The sequence below is a fragment of the Thalassophryne amazonica genome, chromosome 6, assembly GCF_902500255.1.
Source record: "Thalassophryne amazonica chromosome 6, fThaAma1.1, whole genome shotgun sequence".
Classification (NCBI taxonomy): domain Eukaryota; kingdom Metazoa; phylum Chordata; class Actinopteri; order Batrachoidiformes; family Batrachoididae; genus Thalassophryne; species Thalassophryne amazonica.
In genome coordinates this window covers 129,421,378-129,437,495 of record NC_047108.1, presented here as the reverse complement: position 1 = coordinate 129,437,495, position 16,118 = coordinate 129,421,378, and the positions used below count along the sequence as shown (strand labels likewise).

General features: G+C 44.2%; 1 protein-coding gene across 1 annotated transcript in view; it reads left to right on the top strand.

Moving 5' to 3' along the window:
• The window catches only part of LOC117513115 (inactive dipeptidyl peptidase 10), a 108,032-nt gene that overhangs the window by 86,944 nt on the left and 4,970 nt on the right, over positions 1–16,118 (top strand). Inside the window, exons 6-11 of the mRNA XM_034173452.1 lie at positions 11,044–11,110; positions 13,790–13,984; positions 14,074–14,128; positions 14,249–14,348; positions 14,469–14,527; positions 14,636–14,708. Coding sequence (XP_034029343.1) covers positions 11,044–11,110; positions 13,790–13,984; positions 14,074–14,128; positions 14,249–14,348; positions 14,469–14,527; positions 14,636–14,708 — 549 coding nt within the window. The remainder of the gene's footprint in view (positions 1–11,043; positions 11,111–13,789; positions 13,985–14,073; positions 14,129–14,248; positions 14,349–14,468; positions 14,528–14,635; positions 14,709–16,118) is intronic.

Here is a 16,118-nt window from a genome sequence, read left to right as displayed (position 1 = left end):
TCTCGCGAGGAGTGCAGTCAGGCTGTACACCAAAGCTACACTAAAGTCTGGCCTGCGCTCCTGCTCTTTTATTGGAGAAGCCCTAACCACATCATAAAACTTGTCCTAAGGGTGGGGGGGACAATGCAAGACAAGTTTCTTCCCGTGACATAAACACATACGTCAATAAGTGCATCTGCGTGGAAAAACAGTTTCTTTAATCTTATCAATGGAGGTTAGCACATCCCGTTCGTCTGTTGCACTTATCATCTGTTCTGCATCTGCCTGGAGTGTCCTGTTCTTTATACTAAGCATCACATATACAAGGCCATAAATTCACAACGGTCAAAACAACCTCCAGTTCTTTACTCCCAGTTCAGACTGACCCCAGCATGCTAAAACAAAGTTGAATAACAAGTACATTCTCAGGGTTACTTTTAAGACAGGTGCATAACAGCACAATAACAGAACAAAGACAAAGGTACAAATGTTTAACAGTGATAAAAATATATATATATATATATAAAATCTACATTCGCAAATGATTTGTACTTATGACCACAAAAGAAACCCATATTGCCAAAAAATATGTTTAAATGGGCAGCTATTATGAGCCATGGCGTGACGCATGTCTCATCAGGGGGTATGATATCGCAATTGCAATCTATTTTTTGTCTTTATGGGTTCGATGCATATGCAAAACAGCATTGTAGAGCATGCATGACATGTGCAAAACACAACTCACAAGGCAATTTGAGACCCCAAAGAGGCAAATTTCCAACACCACAATATCCCTTTCAAGTGATTCATATGGATTATATACAGCTGAGTAAACATGAAGGAAAAGAATTTTGTTTAGTCATAATTGATGCGTTCTCAAAATGGGTAGAATTGTTCCCCACAAAACATGCAGATGCACTTACAGTGGCTAAAGCATTATGCAAAGACATCATTCCACGATTTGGAATACCAGAAACAGTCTATTCAGATAATGGAGCGCATTTTGTTAATACAATAGTGCAATACGTAGGAGAAGCGCTACAGATTAATCTCAAAAATCATTGTGCTTATCATCCACAAAGTGCCGGATTAGTGGAAAGGATGAATGGAACAGTAAAAAACAGACTTAGAAAGACAATGGAGGAAACAGGCAGACCATGGACACATTGTGTAGATTTGGTAAAAATGTATATAAACATAACTAGTACCATGGGGTTGACACCGTATGAAACATTGTTTGGCAGAAAATACCGATTGCCATATTATGGGCAAATTTGGGATGTACCTGAGGAAGCCAATTTGGCAGATTACATGAGGAAGATATTAGAAAGACAACGAGGGAGAGTTTCAAACACTGATGATCCCATTTCTCCACAGGATGACCCTAAAGTGGTACCTGGAGACTGGGTGTTGATAAGAAGCATCAAGAGAAAAAACTGGCATTCACCTAAATGGGAAGGGCCCCATCAAGTACTACTCACAACACCCACAGCCTTGAAAATTGGGGAAAGAAGTACATGGATTCATTTAACTCACTGTAAGAAAGTCATTTCTGCAGACACAGACAAACAGTAAGAACAGTAGGATAAGACTAGTAATAGTGTGTGAGCTTGGTGTTAAGATCCAGGTTAGACGCGAAAGCTAGCAGAAGACATTAAGAAGCCACTGTTCTGAACATAGGTGTGCTGTAGTGTGCAGAAATGGCGAAAGAAAAAAACAAAAAGAACGAGGGTTCCTGGACCCCATGGACAGTCCTTGTTATGCTACTTTTCTTTTTCGGATTGCGCTTATTATTAAAAGCCATAAGCACGGGACATGATAATAAGGATCACATCCGCAGATTGCAGAGACCAAAAAGAAGTAACGAAGACCCCAGTCCGATAACAAATGCCACAGTACATAGGTGTGATAGGAACAACGCGTACCGATTTGGTGTACAAGCCTGCATTCCTAGAAATGCTTCTGTGGTCATCTCTGTACCATATAGTGCTCTTACCCATGGAACATGGGATGGTGACAGAGGGACTAATTACGGAAATAGTTTCTCATGGTATATGACCAATGATCAGCTAGATAAGAGATGGGAAACGTTGGTAGCCGATGAATGGAGTAGATGGACACCAGGATGGGCACAAACCGAGTGGGCTAAGTACCAGAGTCAAATTCTTAAAATGTATCAAACAGATGATAAGCTGTTTATAGTGGTGAATACCACAGAAAAAGGAACCATATTCCCACCTGATATAAAGGGAGACTGTTGGTTGTTCCTCCTTTGGGTATACAAACCAGGAAAAGAGCCGTATTTCCATTTTTTCCTCTGTGAAACAGATAGAGTACAGCAACCAATATTGACAGAATTAAGTACGTCAAAGGGGGTGTCCATACAAGCAAAGGGGGTGTCCATACAAGCAAAGGGGGTGTCCATACAAGCAAAGGGGGTGTCCATACAAGCAAAGGGGGTGTCCATACAAGGCACAAAAGACATGAAGGCAGATGACTGGTTCCTAGTAACTACAGGAATTAGTGGACAAAATAACAATTGGCTTTTAATGGCAGAACAAGCAGGACTAGCTGCAAAGAAGGACTGTGTTGTATGTATGGGACCCAGACCTATATTACAGGTAATACCGGCAGCATTACCCAAAGACTGTCTGCTGACTGTAATGACACAGACATACATTGCAGCAAACAACAATGACGAAGAGGAAGAGGGCTCTCATGACCTGTACCCAGACCAATGGAAGTATGATGACCCAGACACCGATGATGATGACAATGATGACATAACCTCTGGGGTGTAAGCCTGTAGAACATACCATGATGAACCTCTTAGTGAAAATCTCAAAAGAAGTGCTAAGCTAGGTGATGCCTACTATATGTTTAACAAGCGATAACAGGAGGGATATGTTAAAGATTTTATATATATATATATATTTTTAACACTACCTCCAAAACCTGGAGAAAGAGGGACTCATCGACAGGCAGACATACTACAGACTGTACCCGGGGGATGCCACTCCATGCATCTATGGACTGCCCAAAATCCACAAACAGGATGTGCCACTCAAGCCTATGTTTATAGCACAGATTCCATCAAGTACAATTTGGCCAAGTACCTCAAGTGGATTTTGGCTCCTCTAGTAGGTAACTCAGACCACCATGTGGAGAACACACAAGATTTTGTGAACAAGATCAAGGACCTTCAGCTGGAGGCAGATGAAACTTTGGTGTCATTTGATGTGACATCGTTGTTCACCTGCATCCCCACCACTGAGGCCGTCACAGCTGTGAGGCAGAGACTGCTGGAGGATGTGTCTCTACTTGAAAGGACCTAACTCACACCAGACCACATCTGCCAACTCTTGGAGATCTGTCTTAACACCACGTATTTCCTGTTTAGGGGGGGGATTACTACAGGCAGATCCATGGTTGTGCGATGGGGTCTCCGGTTTCCCCCATTGTGGCCAATCTGTACATGGAGCGAGTGAAGAAGAGAGCCTTGACGTCTTTCACGGGCATCCCTCCCAGTCACTGGTTCAGATATGTCGATGACACATGGGTTAAAATCAAGCAACAGGAGGTTGAGGACTTTACAGAACACATCAACTCGGTGGACTCCAATGTCAAGTTCACACGTGACGATGCCAGAAACAACCATTTAGCCTTCTTGGACTGTGATGTTACGATTGGAGAGAACAGGCAGCTCCAGACAGGGGTTTACAGAAAACCCACTCACACTGACCAATATCTGCTCTTTGGCTCAAACCACCCCCTTGAACACAAGCTTGGGGTGATCAGGACTCTTCAACACAGAGCCCTACAGGTGCCCACAACTGCAGAGGGAAGGGCTAAAGAACAACAACTTGTCCGGAAAGCCTCACAGTATGTGGGTACCCACGATGGTCCCTGGATAAAGTGCAGAAGTCCCAGAGAACAAAGAGACCAGATAGACAGGAGACGGAGACAAGAAGAAGAGGAGTGTCTCTCCCTTATTTAGAAGGAGTAGGGGAAAAACTACAGAGGATCTTCAGACAGCACAAAATCCCAGTTTACTTTAATCCGGTTAACACCTTGAGACAGAAATTAGTTCACCCTAAGGACAGGATCCCTAGTTACAAACAGAGCAATGTAGTGTATTCTATCAGATGTCAGAAAAACTGTAATGAACACTACATAGGTGAGACTAAGCAACCTTTACACAAAAGGCTATACCAGCACCGCAGAGAGGGCGCCAGTGGACCTCAGTCTGCAGTTCATCTCCACCTTAAAGACACTAACCACACGTTTGAGGACAAGGAAGTTAAAATCTTAGCCAGAGAGAAGAAATAGTTTTAGAGAGGGGTGAAGGAGGCATTGTATGTGAAACAGTTGAAACCCAGCCTTAACCAGGGAGGGGGTCTGAGACACGCTTTGTCTCCTGTTTACAATGGGGTACTCATGTCAAAGCAGATTCGGTCTTTTGTTCATGGTAATGAGTCATTCACGTCATCAGGAGAGTCATCAAGGGAGCCATCAGGAGAGGCGTCCGTCTCATCATTAGGAGGGACAGCTGCCCTGTCATTAGGAGGTTGCTAAGTAGAGCACAATAGGTGCTAATTAAAGCAGTTGTTTAATCACTAGCCAATAGCAGTCTGCCTCTCGGTAGGAGGGGTCTGGTTAGGTTTAAAACTCCAGCTTTTGTGGCTTCTGTTTGTTCTTCTCGACAAGAGTCAGACAGAAGTCAGACTTCCAGAGCAAGAATTTTAGCTGAGGAAGCTTCTGCGATTTGAAGCGAAATGTCCTCGCATCAAGCAACCCAGTCCAGTCGAAGATTCAAGCTTCTCTACTATGGAAACCACCTGGACAACTGAGAGCCTACACAGAAACATATTGCCCCTTTAAAATAAATGGACTTTACAAAGCAACCATACATCAGTATCAGTCCCACTTTGAGCTACATCACAGACTTCTTTCACTAACATTGCAGCCCTGATAATCTATACCATTTGGTCCATATGTTGCAAGCTCATTGATTGTGAGCTCTTGCTTGCCTCTACTGGTGGTTGGCTCTCACTGCGGTATTGTATCACTTCCTGTTCCGGAGCACAGCGGTGTTTTGCTGTATCTGTTAGCTGTTTAATCTGCACAGTTAGATTGATCTAGTTAACTAGATAACGATTTGTTTCACAGTGTAATCTTCACGTGCCTTAACTAAAGCACTCCCTCTGCTGAATCACCTCTAAATTATTTACACATTATTCACTTTGTGTGTTTTTAGGAATCCGCTAGCTTAGCACAGCTACTAGCTCTTAGCCGGTTTAGCATGGTGGCTTCTCCTGTCTCTCCCGCACTTTTCTGCTCTGGGTGTGAAATGTTTAGTTATTCGTCGGCCTCCTTTAGCAGTAATGGTACTTGGAACAAGTGTAGCTTATTCGTAGCTTTGGAGGCCAGGCTGGGCGAATTGGAGACTCGGCTCCGCACCGTGGAAAATTCTACAGCTAGCCAGGCCCCTGTAGTCGGTGCGGACCAAGGTAGCTTAGCCGCCGTTAGTTTCCCTCTGGCAGATCCCGAGCAGCCGGGAAAGCAGGCCGACTAGGTGACTGTGAGGAGGAAGCGTAGTTCTAAACAGAAGCCCCGTGTACACCGCCAACCCGTTCACATTTCTAACCGTTTTTCCCCACTCGACGACACACCCGCCGAGGATCAAACTCTGGTTATTGGCGACTCTGTTTTGAGAAATGTGAAGTTAGCGACACCAGCAACCATAGTCAGTTGTCTTCCGGGGGCCAGAGCAGGTGACATTGAAGGAAATTTGAAACTGCTGGCTAAGGCTAAGCGTAAATTTGGTAAGATTGTAATTCACGTCGGCAGTAATGACACCCGGTTACACCAATCGGAGGTCACTAAAATTAACATTGAATCGGTGTGTAACTTTGCAAAAACAATGTCGGACTCTGTAGTTTTCTCTGGGCCCCTCCCCAATCGGACCGGGAGTGACATGTTTAGCCGCATGTTCTCCTTGAATTGCTGTCTGTCTGAGTGGTGTCCAAAAAATGAGGTGGGCTTCATAGATAATTGGCAAAGCTTCTGGGGAAAACCTGGTCTTGTTAGGAGAGACAGCATCCATCCCACTTTGGATGGAGCAGCTCTCATTTCTAGAAATCTGGCCAATTTTATTAAACCCTCCAAACCGTGACTATCCAGGGTTGGGACCAGGAAGCAGAGTTGTAGTCTTACACACCTCTCTGCAGCTTCTCTCCCCCTGCCATCCCCTCATTACCCCATCCCCGTAGAGACGGTGCCTGCTCCCAGACCAGGTCTATTAAACATTAGGTCTCTCTCTTCTAAGTCCCTGTTAGTAAATGATATAATAATTGATCAACATATTGATCTATTCTGCCTTACAGAAACCTGGTTACAGCAGGATGAATATGTTAGTTTAAATGAGTCAACACCCCCGAGTCACACTAACTGCCAGAATGCTCGTAGCACGGGCCGAGGCGGAGGATTAACAGCAATCTTCCATTCCAGCTTATTAATTAATCAAAAACCCAGACAGAGCTTTAATTCATTTGAAAGCTTGACTTTTAGTCTTGTCCATCCAAATTGGAAGTCCCAAAAACCAGTTTTATTTGTTGTTATCGATCGTCCTCCTGGTCGTTACTGTGAGTTTCTCTGTGAATTTTCAGACCTTTTGTCTGACTTAGTGCTTAGCTCAGATAAGATAATTATAGTGGGCGATTTTAACATCCACATAGATGCTGAGAATGACAGCCTCAACACTGCATTTAATCTATTATTAGACTCAATTGGCTTTGCTCAAAATGGAAATGAGTCCACCCACCACTTTAACCATATCTTAGATCTTGTTCTGACTTATGGTATGGAAATTGAAGACTTAACAGTATTCCCTGAAAACCCCCTTCTGTCTGATCATTTCTTAATAACATTTACATTTACTCTGATGGACTACCCAGCAGTGGGGAATAAGTTTCATTACACTAGAAGTCTTTCAGAAAGCGCTGTAACTAGGTTTAAGGATATGATTCCTTCTTTTTGTTCTCTAATGCCATATAACAACACAGTGCAGAGTAGCTACCTAAACTCTGTAAGTGAGATAGAGTATCTCGTCAATAGTTTTACATCCTCATTGAAGACAACTTTGGATGCTGTAGCTCCTCTGAGAAAGAGAGCTTTAAATCAGAAGTGTCTGACTCCGTGGTATAACTCACAAACTCGTAGCTTAAAGCAGATAACCCGTAAGTTGGAGAGGAAATGGCGTCTCACTAATTTAGAAGATCTTCACTTAGCCTGGAAAAAGAGTCTGTTGCTCTATAAAAAAGTCCTCCGTAAAGCTAGGACATCTTACTACTCATCACTAATTGAAGAAAATAAGAACAACCCCAGGTTTCTTTTCAGCACTGTAGCCAGGCTGACAAAGAGTCAGAGCTCTATTGAGCCGAGTATTCCTTTAACTTTAACTAGTAATGACTTCATGACTTTCTTTGCTAATAAAATTTTAACTATTAGAGAAAAAATTACTCATAACCATCCCAAAGACGTATCGTTATCTTTGGCTGCTTTCAGTGATGCCGGTATTTGGTTAGACTCTTTCTCTCCGATTGTTCTGTCTGAGTTATTTTCATTAGTTACTTCATCCAAACCATCAACATGTCTATTAGACCCCATTCCTACCAGGCTGCTCAAGGAAGCTCTACCATTACTTAATGCTTCGATCTTAAATATGATCAATCTATCTTTATTAGTTGGCTATGTACCACAGGCTTTTAAGGTGGCAGTAATTAAACCATTACTTAAAAAGCCATCACTTGACCCAGCTATCTTAGCTAATTATAGGCCAATCTCCAACCTTCCTTTTCTCTCAAAAATTCTTGAAAGGGTAGTTGTAAAACAGCTAACTGATCATCTGCAGAGGAATGGTCTATTTGAAGAGTTTCAGTCAGGTTTTAGAATTCATCATAGTACAGAAACAGCATTAGTGAAGGTTACAAATGATCTTCTTATGGCCTCAGACAGTGGACTCATTTCTGTGCTTGTTGTGTTAGACCTCAGTGCTGCTTTTGATACTGTTGACCATAAAATTTTATTACAGAGATTAGAGCATGCCATAGGTATTAAAGGCACTGCGCTGCGGTGGTTTGAATCATATTTATCTAATAGATTACAATTTGTTCATGTAAATGGGGAATCTTCTTCACAGACTAAAGTTAATTATGGAGTTCCACAAGGTTCTGTGCTAGGACCAATTTTATTCACTTTATACATGCTTCCCTTAGGCAGTATTATTAGACAGCATTGCTTAAATTTTCATTGTTACGCAGATGATACTCAGCTTTATCTATCCATGAAGCCAGAGGACACACACAAATTAGCTAAACTGCAGGATTGTCTTACAGACATAAGGACATGGATGACCTCTAATTTCCTGCTTTTAAACTCAGATAAAACTGAAGTTATTGTACTTGGCCCCACAAATCTTAGAAACATGGTGTCTAACCAGATCCTTACTCTCGATGGCATTACCCTGACCTCTAGTAATACTGTGAGAAATCTTGGAGTCATTTTTGATCAGGATATGTCATTCAATGCGCATATTAAACAAATATGTAGGACTGCTTTTTTGCATTTATGCAATATCTCTAAAATCAGAAAGGTCTTGTCTCAGAGTGACGCTGAAAAACTAATTCATGCATTTATTTCCTCTAGGCTGGACTATTGTAATTCATTATTATCAGGTTGTCCTAAAAGTTCCCTGAAAAGCCTTCAGTTAATTCAAAATGCTGCAGCTAGAGTACTGACAGGGACTAGAAGGAGAGAGCATATCTCACCCATATTGGCCTCTCTTCATTGGCTTCCTGTTAATTCTAGAATAGAATTTAAAATTCTTCTTCTTACTTATAAGGTTTTGAATAATCAGGTCCCATCTTATCTTATGGACCTCATAGTACCATATCACCCCAATAGAGCGCTTCTCTCTCAGACTGCAGGCTTACTTGTAGTTCCTAGTGTTTGTAAGAGTAGAATGGGAGGCAGAGCCTTCAGCTTTCAGGCTCCTCTCCTGTGGAACCAGCTCCCAATTCAGATCATGGAGGCAGACACCCTCTCTACTTTTAAGATTAGGCTTAAAACTTTCCTTTTTGCTAAAGCTTATAGTTAGGGCTGGATCAGGTGACCCTGAACCATCCCTTAGTTATGATGCTATAGACTTAGACTGCTGGGGGGTTCCCATGATGCACTGAGTGTTTCTTTCTCTTTTTGCTCTGTATGCACCACTCTGTATTGAATCATTAGTGATTGATCTCTGCTCCCCTCCACAGCATGTCTTTTTCCTGGTTCTCTCCCTCAGCCCCAACCAGTCCCAGCAGAAGACTGCCTCTCCCTGAGCCTGGTTCTGCTGGAGGTTTCTTCCTGTTAAAAGGGAGTTTTTCCTTCCCACTGTCGCCAAGTGTTTGCTCACAGGGGGTCGTTTTGACCGTTGGGGTTTTTACGTAATTATTGTATGGCCTTGCCTTACAATATAAAGCGCCTTGGGGCAACTGTTTGTTGTGATTTGGCGCTATATAAATAAAATTGATTGATTGATTGATTGATATGTATTTGGACATGTACAAAGTGGGACTTTGTTTTTATTTTTTATTTTGCCGTCTATCACAGCACAGCAGAATTAGTAGCAAATATCTTTCAGGTTCTTGCATCCAAATCAGCTGAATGGTGCAGGAATTGCATAGCTTTTTATGTGCCTTTTTTTTTAATTGATCAGAAATAATTGAACAATTAGCTGCTGTGTTGTTTCATGGTCAGGTGTGTCTTATTACCGAGACAGAAGGTCTAGAGCTGATGCCAAGCATAAAATACCCATTGAGTTCAGTCAACTCATTATTAAGAAACGTTAAGAGTGTCATTAATGAACTGTGCACAAATGAGACAAGTGAGGGAAGCCATCAAGACACCTGGCAATTTTGAGTGCCACGCTTCGGTGGCTGGATTTGGAGTGAATGTGCCTGGAAGGGACAGATGGTGTTTAGCAGCCAGTCAGAGCAGTAATTTATTTTTCTTATTAGATAATTAGTTACACCGTGCCTCAGGGGCCAGCACCATTCTTGCACACCGTAGATGTGTGTTTGTTATATGGCTGGGGGGGCCTGGCTGCCGGTTTGTTTGTCTTTTGGTTTCCTCCCAGGTGGCGTGCATTTGGGACTGAGTGGCTGTGTTGCTGAGGCTGTCAGGACCTCACCCTGATCACCTGCGACTCGTCAGGACTCACAGCTGTGGTGCATCTGGATGGATTGGAACATGTTGGCATTTAAGACTGGAGTGCACAGTGTGTATTTGCCAGAGACTCGACCTTGTGACCAGATGGGTGAGATCGTCGTCTCGGGAGCCATCTCATCAACAGCGGATGCTGAGAACGTCCAGGTTTGATGCACGGTCTGTGAAAGAGGAGGGGGTGAGGTCTCACGCTCGTCAGCACACTTCCTGAGGTACGTTAGATTTTGTGACTAACAGTTATACAGTCAGTAAATGTGGTGTCCCTCACACCTTATTGTATTGAGCTGTTTGTTAGTCATGTATCAGCTTCCACTGCAGTGGAGTTTTGTGAACGGGATGTTCCATGCCTGCAGGTTGGGAAGCTGATCAGTAATCAAGCCAGGAAGTGTTTGCTGTTTGTACACCTTTAAGTGTTCTGTGTGTAGAGTGTGGACTCACATAATGGTTCCTTCTTTCACAGACTCGGTTGTTGCGGCCACCTGGGGGGTGTCGGCGGGGTCCTTGGGTCCGAAACAGCTTCTGGCTCCGGACCGTTAGCGCTGCTGGGAGCGCACCACGCCAGGCCGCACCTTTTTGTTATTATCACTGTTATGTATTAAATTCAGTTAGCCTTTGAACCGTGCTCTGCTTATTTCATACTGGGTCCTTCAAACGCTGGTCGGTTCTCCGAGCTGCGTCCGACACATAACAGTGTTCTTGTAAATAACTTTGTGTTTCTCGTTTTTTTGTGAATACGTTAATAATTCCAATATGCCTGTTGTTGACTGATTTTGTTTTCTGTTTACTCCCCCTTAGATTTGAACCTGAAACTTTCTCTACCTCGAGGCTATGAAGCCAATCTGCAACCCCTCCTGCTCATAGTGTAAGTGACCCTGAAAAACATCCATGCTTAGTTTACTCCTCGCCCGACATGGACGCAGAGGGGGATTGTTACAGTGTGTGATGTCTATTTACAGTGCCCTCCAAAAGTACTGGTATTTGGTCTTTGGAAAATGGACTGCATTTATATACACTCAACAAAAATATAAACGCAACACTTTTGGTTTTGCTCCCATTTTGTATGAGATGAACTCAAAGATCTAAAACTTTTTCCACATACACAATATCACCATTTCCCTCCCCCTTGTGATAGTGAGCACTTCTCCTTTGCTGAGATAATCCATCCCACCTCACAGGTGTGCCATATCAAGATGCTGATTAGACAGCATGATTAGTGCACAGGTGTGCCTTAGACTGCCCACAATAAAAGGCCACTCTGAAAGGTGCAGTTTTATCACACAGCACAATGCCACAGATGTTGCAAGATTTGAGGGAGCGTGCAATTCACAACCCCAGACACTAACAGTGGAAAAAAATAAAAAATAAAATAAAATCCCACACAAAAACCAACTCAAAAAACACCCACAAGAAATGAACCAACACAAAACTAATCAGTGGTTTATACCGTCAAGCTCAAACAAATCGAACACACCTGTTCCAACTTAAGAGCTTAACGGTAATGTGACTCAGTCACCACAAGAGGGAGCCAGAGTGCTAAAAATGAAAAACCCCCTTTGGTAACTGAGAAAACAAACTCAAGCTGCTCTTCTGTGCGCAGCTGTGTGTAACACACAACCAAAAATGTGATTCAACTAAATAACACCGGAGCTGACACAACAGACGCAGTAGCTATCATTACCCGGGGAAACGGGGCTACGACTGTAACACAGGAAGCACCGCGACCCGTGCCAGAGCTCCGCCGTGCGCGTTCACCCATTACAGACCCACTCCTGCAGCTCCCGTTTAAACCTCTTATCCGGTCGAAGTGTGACGCGAAGCCGTCGCCAGTCACACTCCACCACGACCCACGGATAAGGCACACACAGGAACACGGCTGCATGAGCGCTCAAATCAGTATTCAGTAATGGGTTCTCCAACGCGCACCATCCGGGCGGAGAGCACCCGCAACTGATCCGGATAACTTCTGAACGTCTGCTGCCACCTTCCCGGCGCGTTACCGTCTCTGCTACCGCTGGGTCCGTGATGTTTGGCCAGAGACTACTGTTATGTGTCGGACGCAGCCCAGAAAACCGACCAGCGTTTGAAGGACCCAGTATAAAATAAGCAGAGCACGGTACAAAGGATAACAGAGTTTAATGAACATAACAGTGCTGTGAAAAAAGTGCGCGGTCTGGCGTGGTGGTTTTGCGGTGCTCTCCCAGCAGCGCTAACGGTCCGGAGCCAGAACCAATTCGGTTCCCCCCAGCCATACAACACCTTTGATATCTTGGCTGTGTGTTTAGGGTCATTGTCCTGCTGAAAGATGAACCGTCGCCCCAGTCTGAGGTCAAGAGCGCTCTGGAGCAGGTTTTCATCCAGGATGTCTCTGTACATTGCTGCATTCATCTTTCCCTCAATCCTGACTAGTCTCCCAGTTCCTGCTGCTGAAAAACATCCCCACAGCATGATGCTGCCACCACCATGCTTCACTGTAGGGATGGTGCCTGGTTTCCTCCAAACATGACACCAAAGAGTTCAATCTTTGTCTCATCAGACCAGAGAGTTGTGTTTCTCCTGGTCTGAGAGTCCTTCAGGTGCCTTTTGTCAAGCTCCAGGTGGGCTGCCATGTGCCTTTTACTAAGGAGTGGCTTCTGTCTACCATACAGGTCTTATTGGTGGATTGCTGCAGAGATGGTTGTTCTTCTGGAAGGTTCTCTTCTTTCCACAGAGGAATGCTGGAGCTCTGACAGAGTGACCACTGGGTTCTGAACTTCTTCCATTTACAGATGATGGAGGCCACTGTGCTCACTGGGACCTTCAAAGCATCAGAAATATTTTTGTATCCATCCCCAGATTTGTGCCTCCAGACAATCCTGTCTCGGAGGTCTACACGCAATTCCTTTGACTTCATGCTTGGTTTGTGCTCTGACTGTCAACTGTGGGACCTTATATGTAGACAGGTGTGTGTCTTTCCAAATCATGTCCAGTCAACTGAATTTACCCCAAGTGGCTCCAGTTTAGCTGTAGAAACATCTCAAGGATGATCAGTGGAAACAAGATGCACCTGAGATCAATTTTGAGCTTCATTACAAAGGCTGTGAATGCTTATGTACATGTGATTTATTTATTTATTTATTTTTTTAAATAAATTTAGTAAAATCTACAAAAAATAATAACATTATCATTGTTTGGTATTGTGAGTACAATTTTGAGGGGAAAAAAATGAATTTCATCCATTTTGGAATAAAGCTGTAACATAACAAAATGTGGAAAAAGTGAAGTACTGTGAATACTTTTTGGATGCACAGTAGATAGTTCTCAAAAAGTGAGTGCAAGAGGGAGAAGAGTGAGGAAAGTCACCAAAACACCCAGAATAAGTTATAGACTTCTCTGGCTGTGATTTGAGAAATTGTGCATGTTTTGCATTTACCAGTTATACAGCTTCATGATGAAGTGGTGTAGAGGAGGATGTTCTTAAAAAGAAGACCTGAAACCAGGTGGTTGTAGCAGGTAGACATGCAAAACATCTCCAGGATCTGATCTTGTTTGCCTTCTCACTCAGAGACGGCATTCCAGGTAGTCAGTCGGTGACTGAGGAATTTGTCCTCGACTGGCCTCAAGTTCTCTGCGGCACACATAACGTTGCCTTGGCTTGGGTGGATGGCAGGAGTGGAGTCGGCCGTGGACAGAAGACCAGCGATGTGGACCCGCGCAAGCTTGGCTCACTTCGAGTCAAAGATTATCTGGGAGTGATGGAGTCAGTGCTCTTATGCAGTAACATAAGCATATGCATGAAAACCTTACGTGTAAATGATCAACTAATGTGCTTTTTTGCTGTTCCCACAGGTGGCTGATGCAACAGCCTTACATTGATGATCGTCGCCTCGCCCTTTATGGCAAGGTTACACTTTTTCCCCCACTTGGCAACTCCAGAGCTCCACTGATTTGTTTCTAACATCAGCCTGTAGGGTTGGACCTTTCATTTTTTTTGCGTTTAGCACATTCCTGTCTCTTTCTGCAGGCATTTGGTGGTTATTTAAGTCTCAAGATGTTAGCTGCGACAGATAAGCTCTTTCAGTGCACAGCAGCTGTGGCACCAATAACGGATTTCAGACTTTATAGTGAGTTGATCGTGCCATGTCTGCTCATATTTATAAAGAGGCAATAAAAATGACCAGGAAAGCTCAGAAAGACTTCATGCGTTAGTTATAATGCTGCATGCTTTATTCCACTGCTTTCAGGTGCTGCTTTCTCAGAAAGGTACCTGGGCCTTCCAGCAAAGGAGGAGCATGCTTACTCTGTGAGCATCGAAATCAAATGTTTCTACGGTCAACAATTCATGTTTGAATGTTTTTTGTTCGTAGATTACACAATGATCACTTGTATTCTTGTCATTACATGTCTTCAGACTGCTTCTTTGCTGGAGGAGGTTAACAAGCTGAGAGACGAGAACCTTCTTATTGTACATGGAACCGCAGATGGTGAGTTTTCAGGGATTTTTATTTGAGAACTCTAGATCAACTTAGTATTTGCAAGCTTCGCTTTCAATAGCTTAGGGCTAGTGGCCGGTGATGACCTTAGTATTTCTTTTGTTCTTTTTGTTGCTTAATGCTATCAAATTATACTGTATTTGTTGTCTTTCTGATGCCTGATTCTGTTTTGTTCTCTCTGTTTGAGGTGTGGCTCCATCTCTGGATGGAGCTCAGCATGAATTGTGGTGTGGCTAGTTAGAGTTGTTTTCTGAGGCCCTCCTGTCCTGTGCACCGGCAGCATTTCCTGTATATTCGTTTTGTGAATTGTTTTGTAATTTGTGTCACCCCTTTGACTCTGGTCTGCTTGAGGTTTCTTCCTCAGAGCGAGTTTTTTTATGGGGCCATTATTGTAGCAAAAATATTTGCAAATGCATATTTTGATCTGTGTGTGTAAACAGATGCAGGGGTGGTGGCCAAGTGGTTAATGCACTTGGTGTTGTGAAAGTGTCGTGACACGGACCCACAACAGGGGGCGTAAATGAACGGACAGTGGATAAGCCAAAAGTAACAATTTAATGTTGTGAATCGCACAACGACGTACAGACAATAACAATATAGTGACTGTCAATCATACACCAGGTGACGTGTGGGCAGGCTCGACGATAGAAGACGCCTGGCGAGAGAAGAGCCGATCCCACACAGCTTCCACTGCCAACGGAGCTGAAGAACACCGGAGCCGCCAAGCCCTGCGCACCAGGTGGCCGCTGTCTTCAGCAGTCAGACCCGGTACTGCTGGCAGAGAACAGAGACAGTCCTGATGAGTGTGAGGTCGCACACTCAGTAATCCCACAGTCTGTATTCAGTAAGGAGGGAGAACCTCCACCTCCAATCCCACACTCGTGCAGCTCCTGAGATAACCACTTATCTGGGTGGGGTGTGAGGCGAAGCCGTCGCAGTCCACACCAAACGCCAACTCCGCAGACAGGGTATCCATCCCAGGAAAACGGCTGCAAAAAGAGATCAGACTAATACTTGAATTAAGGTTTAGCAGAGAATTACCTGATTGGTAGTTGATTTCTCGGCGGGGAGGTGGAGTTGCAGTCCGGCCTTTAAGGTGGTGGTGATGATGTGGATGAGTGACAGCTGATGCTGATGACGAGTAACAGCTGTCACTCCCGGTTGCTATGACGCCCTCTCGTGCTTGAAGCCCGCACTTCAAGCAGGGCGCCATCTGGTGGTGGTGGGCCAGCAGTACCTCCTCTTCAGCGGCCCACACAACAGGACCCCCTCTCAACGGGCGCCTCCTGGCGCCCAACCAGGCTTGTCCGGGTGCCGCCGGTAGAAGTCGGCCAGGAGGGCCGGGTCCAGGATGAAGCTCCTCTTCACCCAGGAGCGTTCTTCGGGTCCATACCCCTCCCA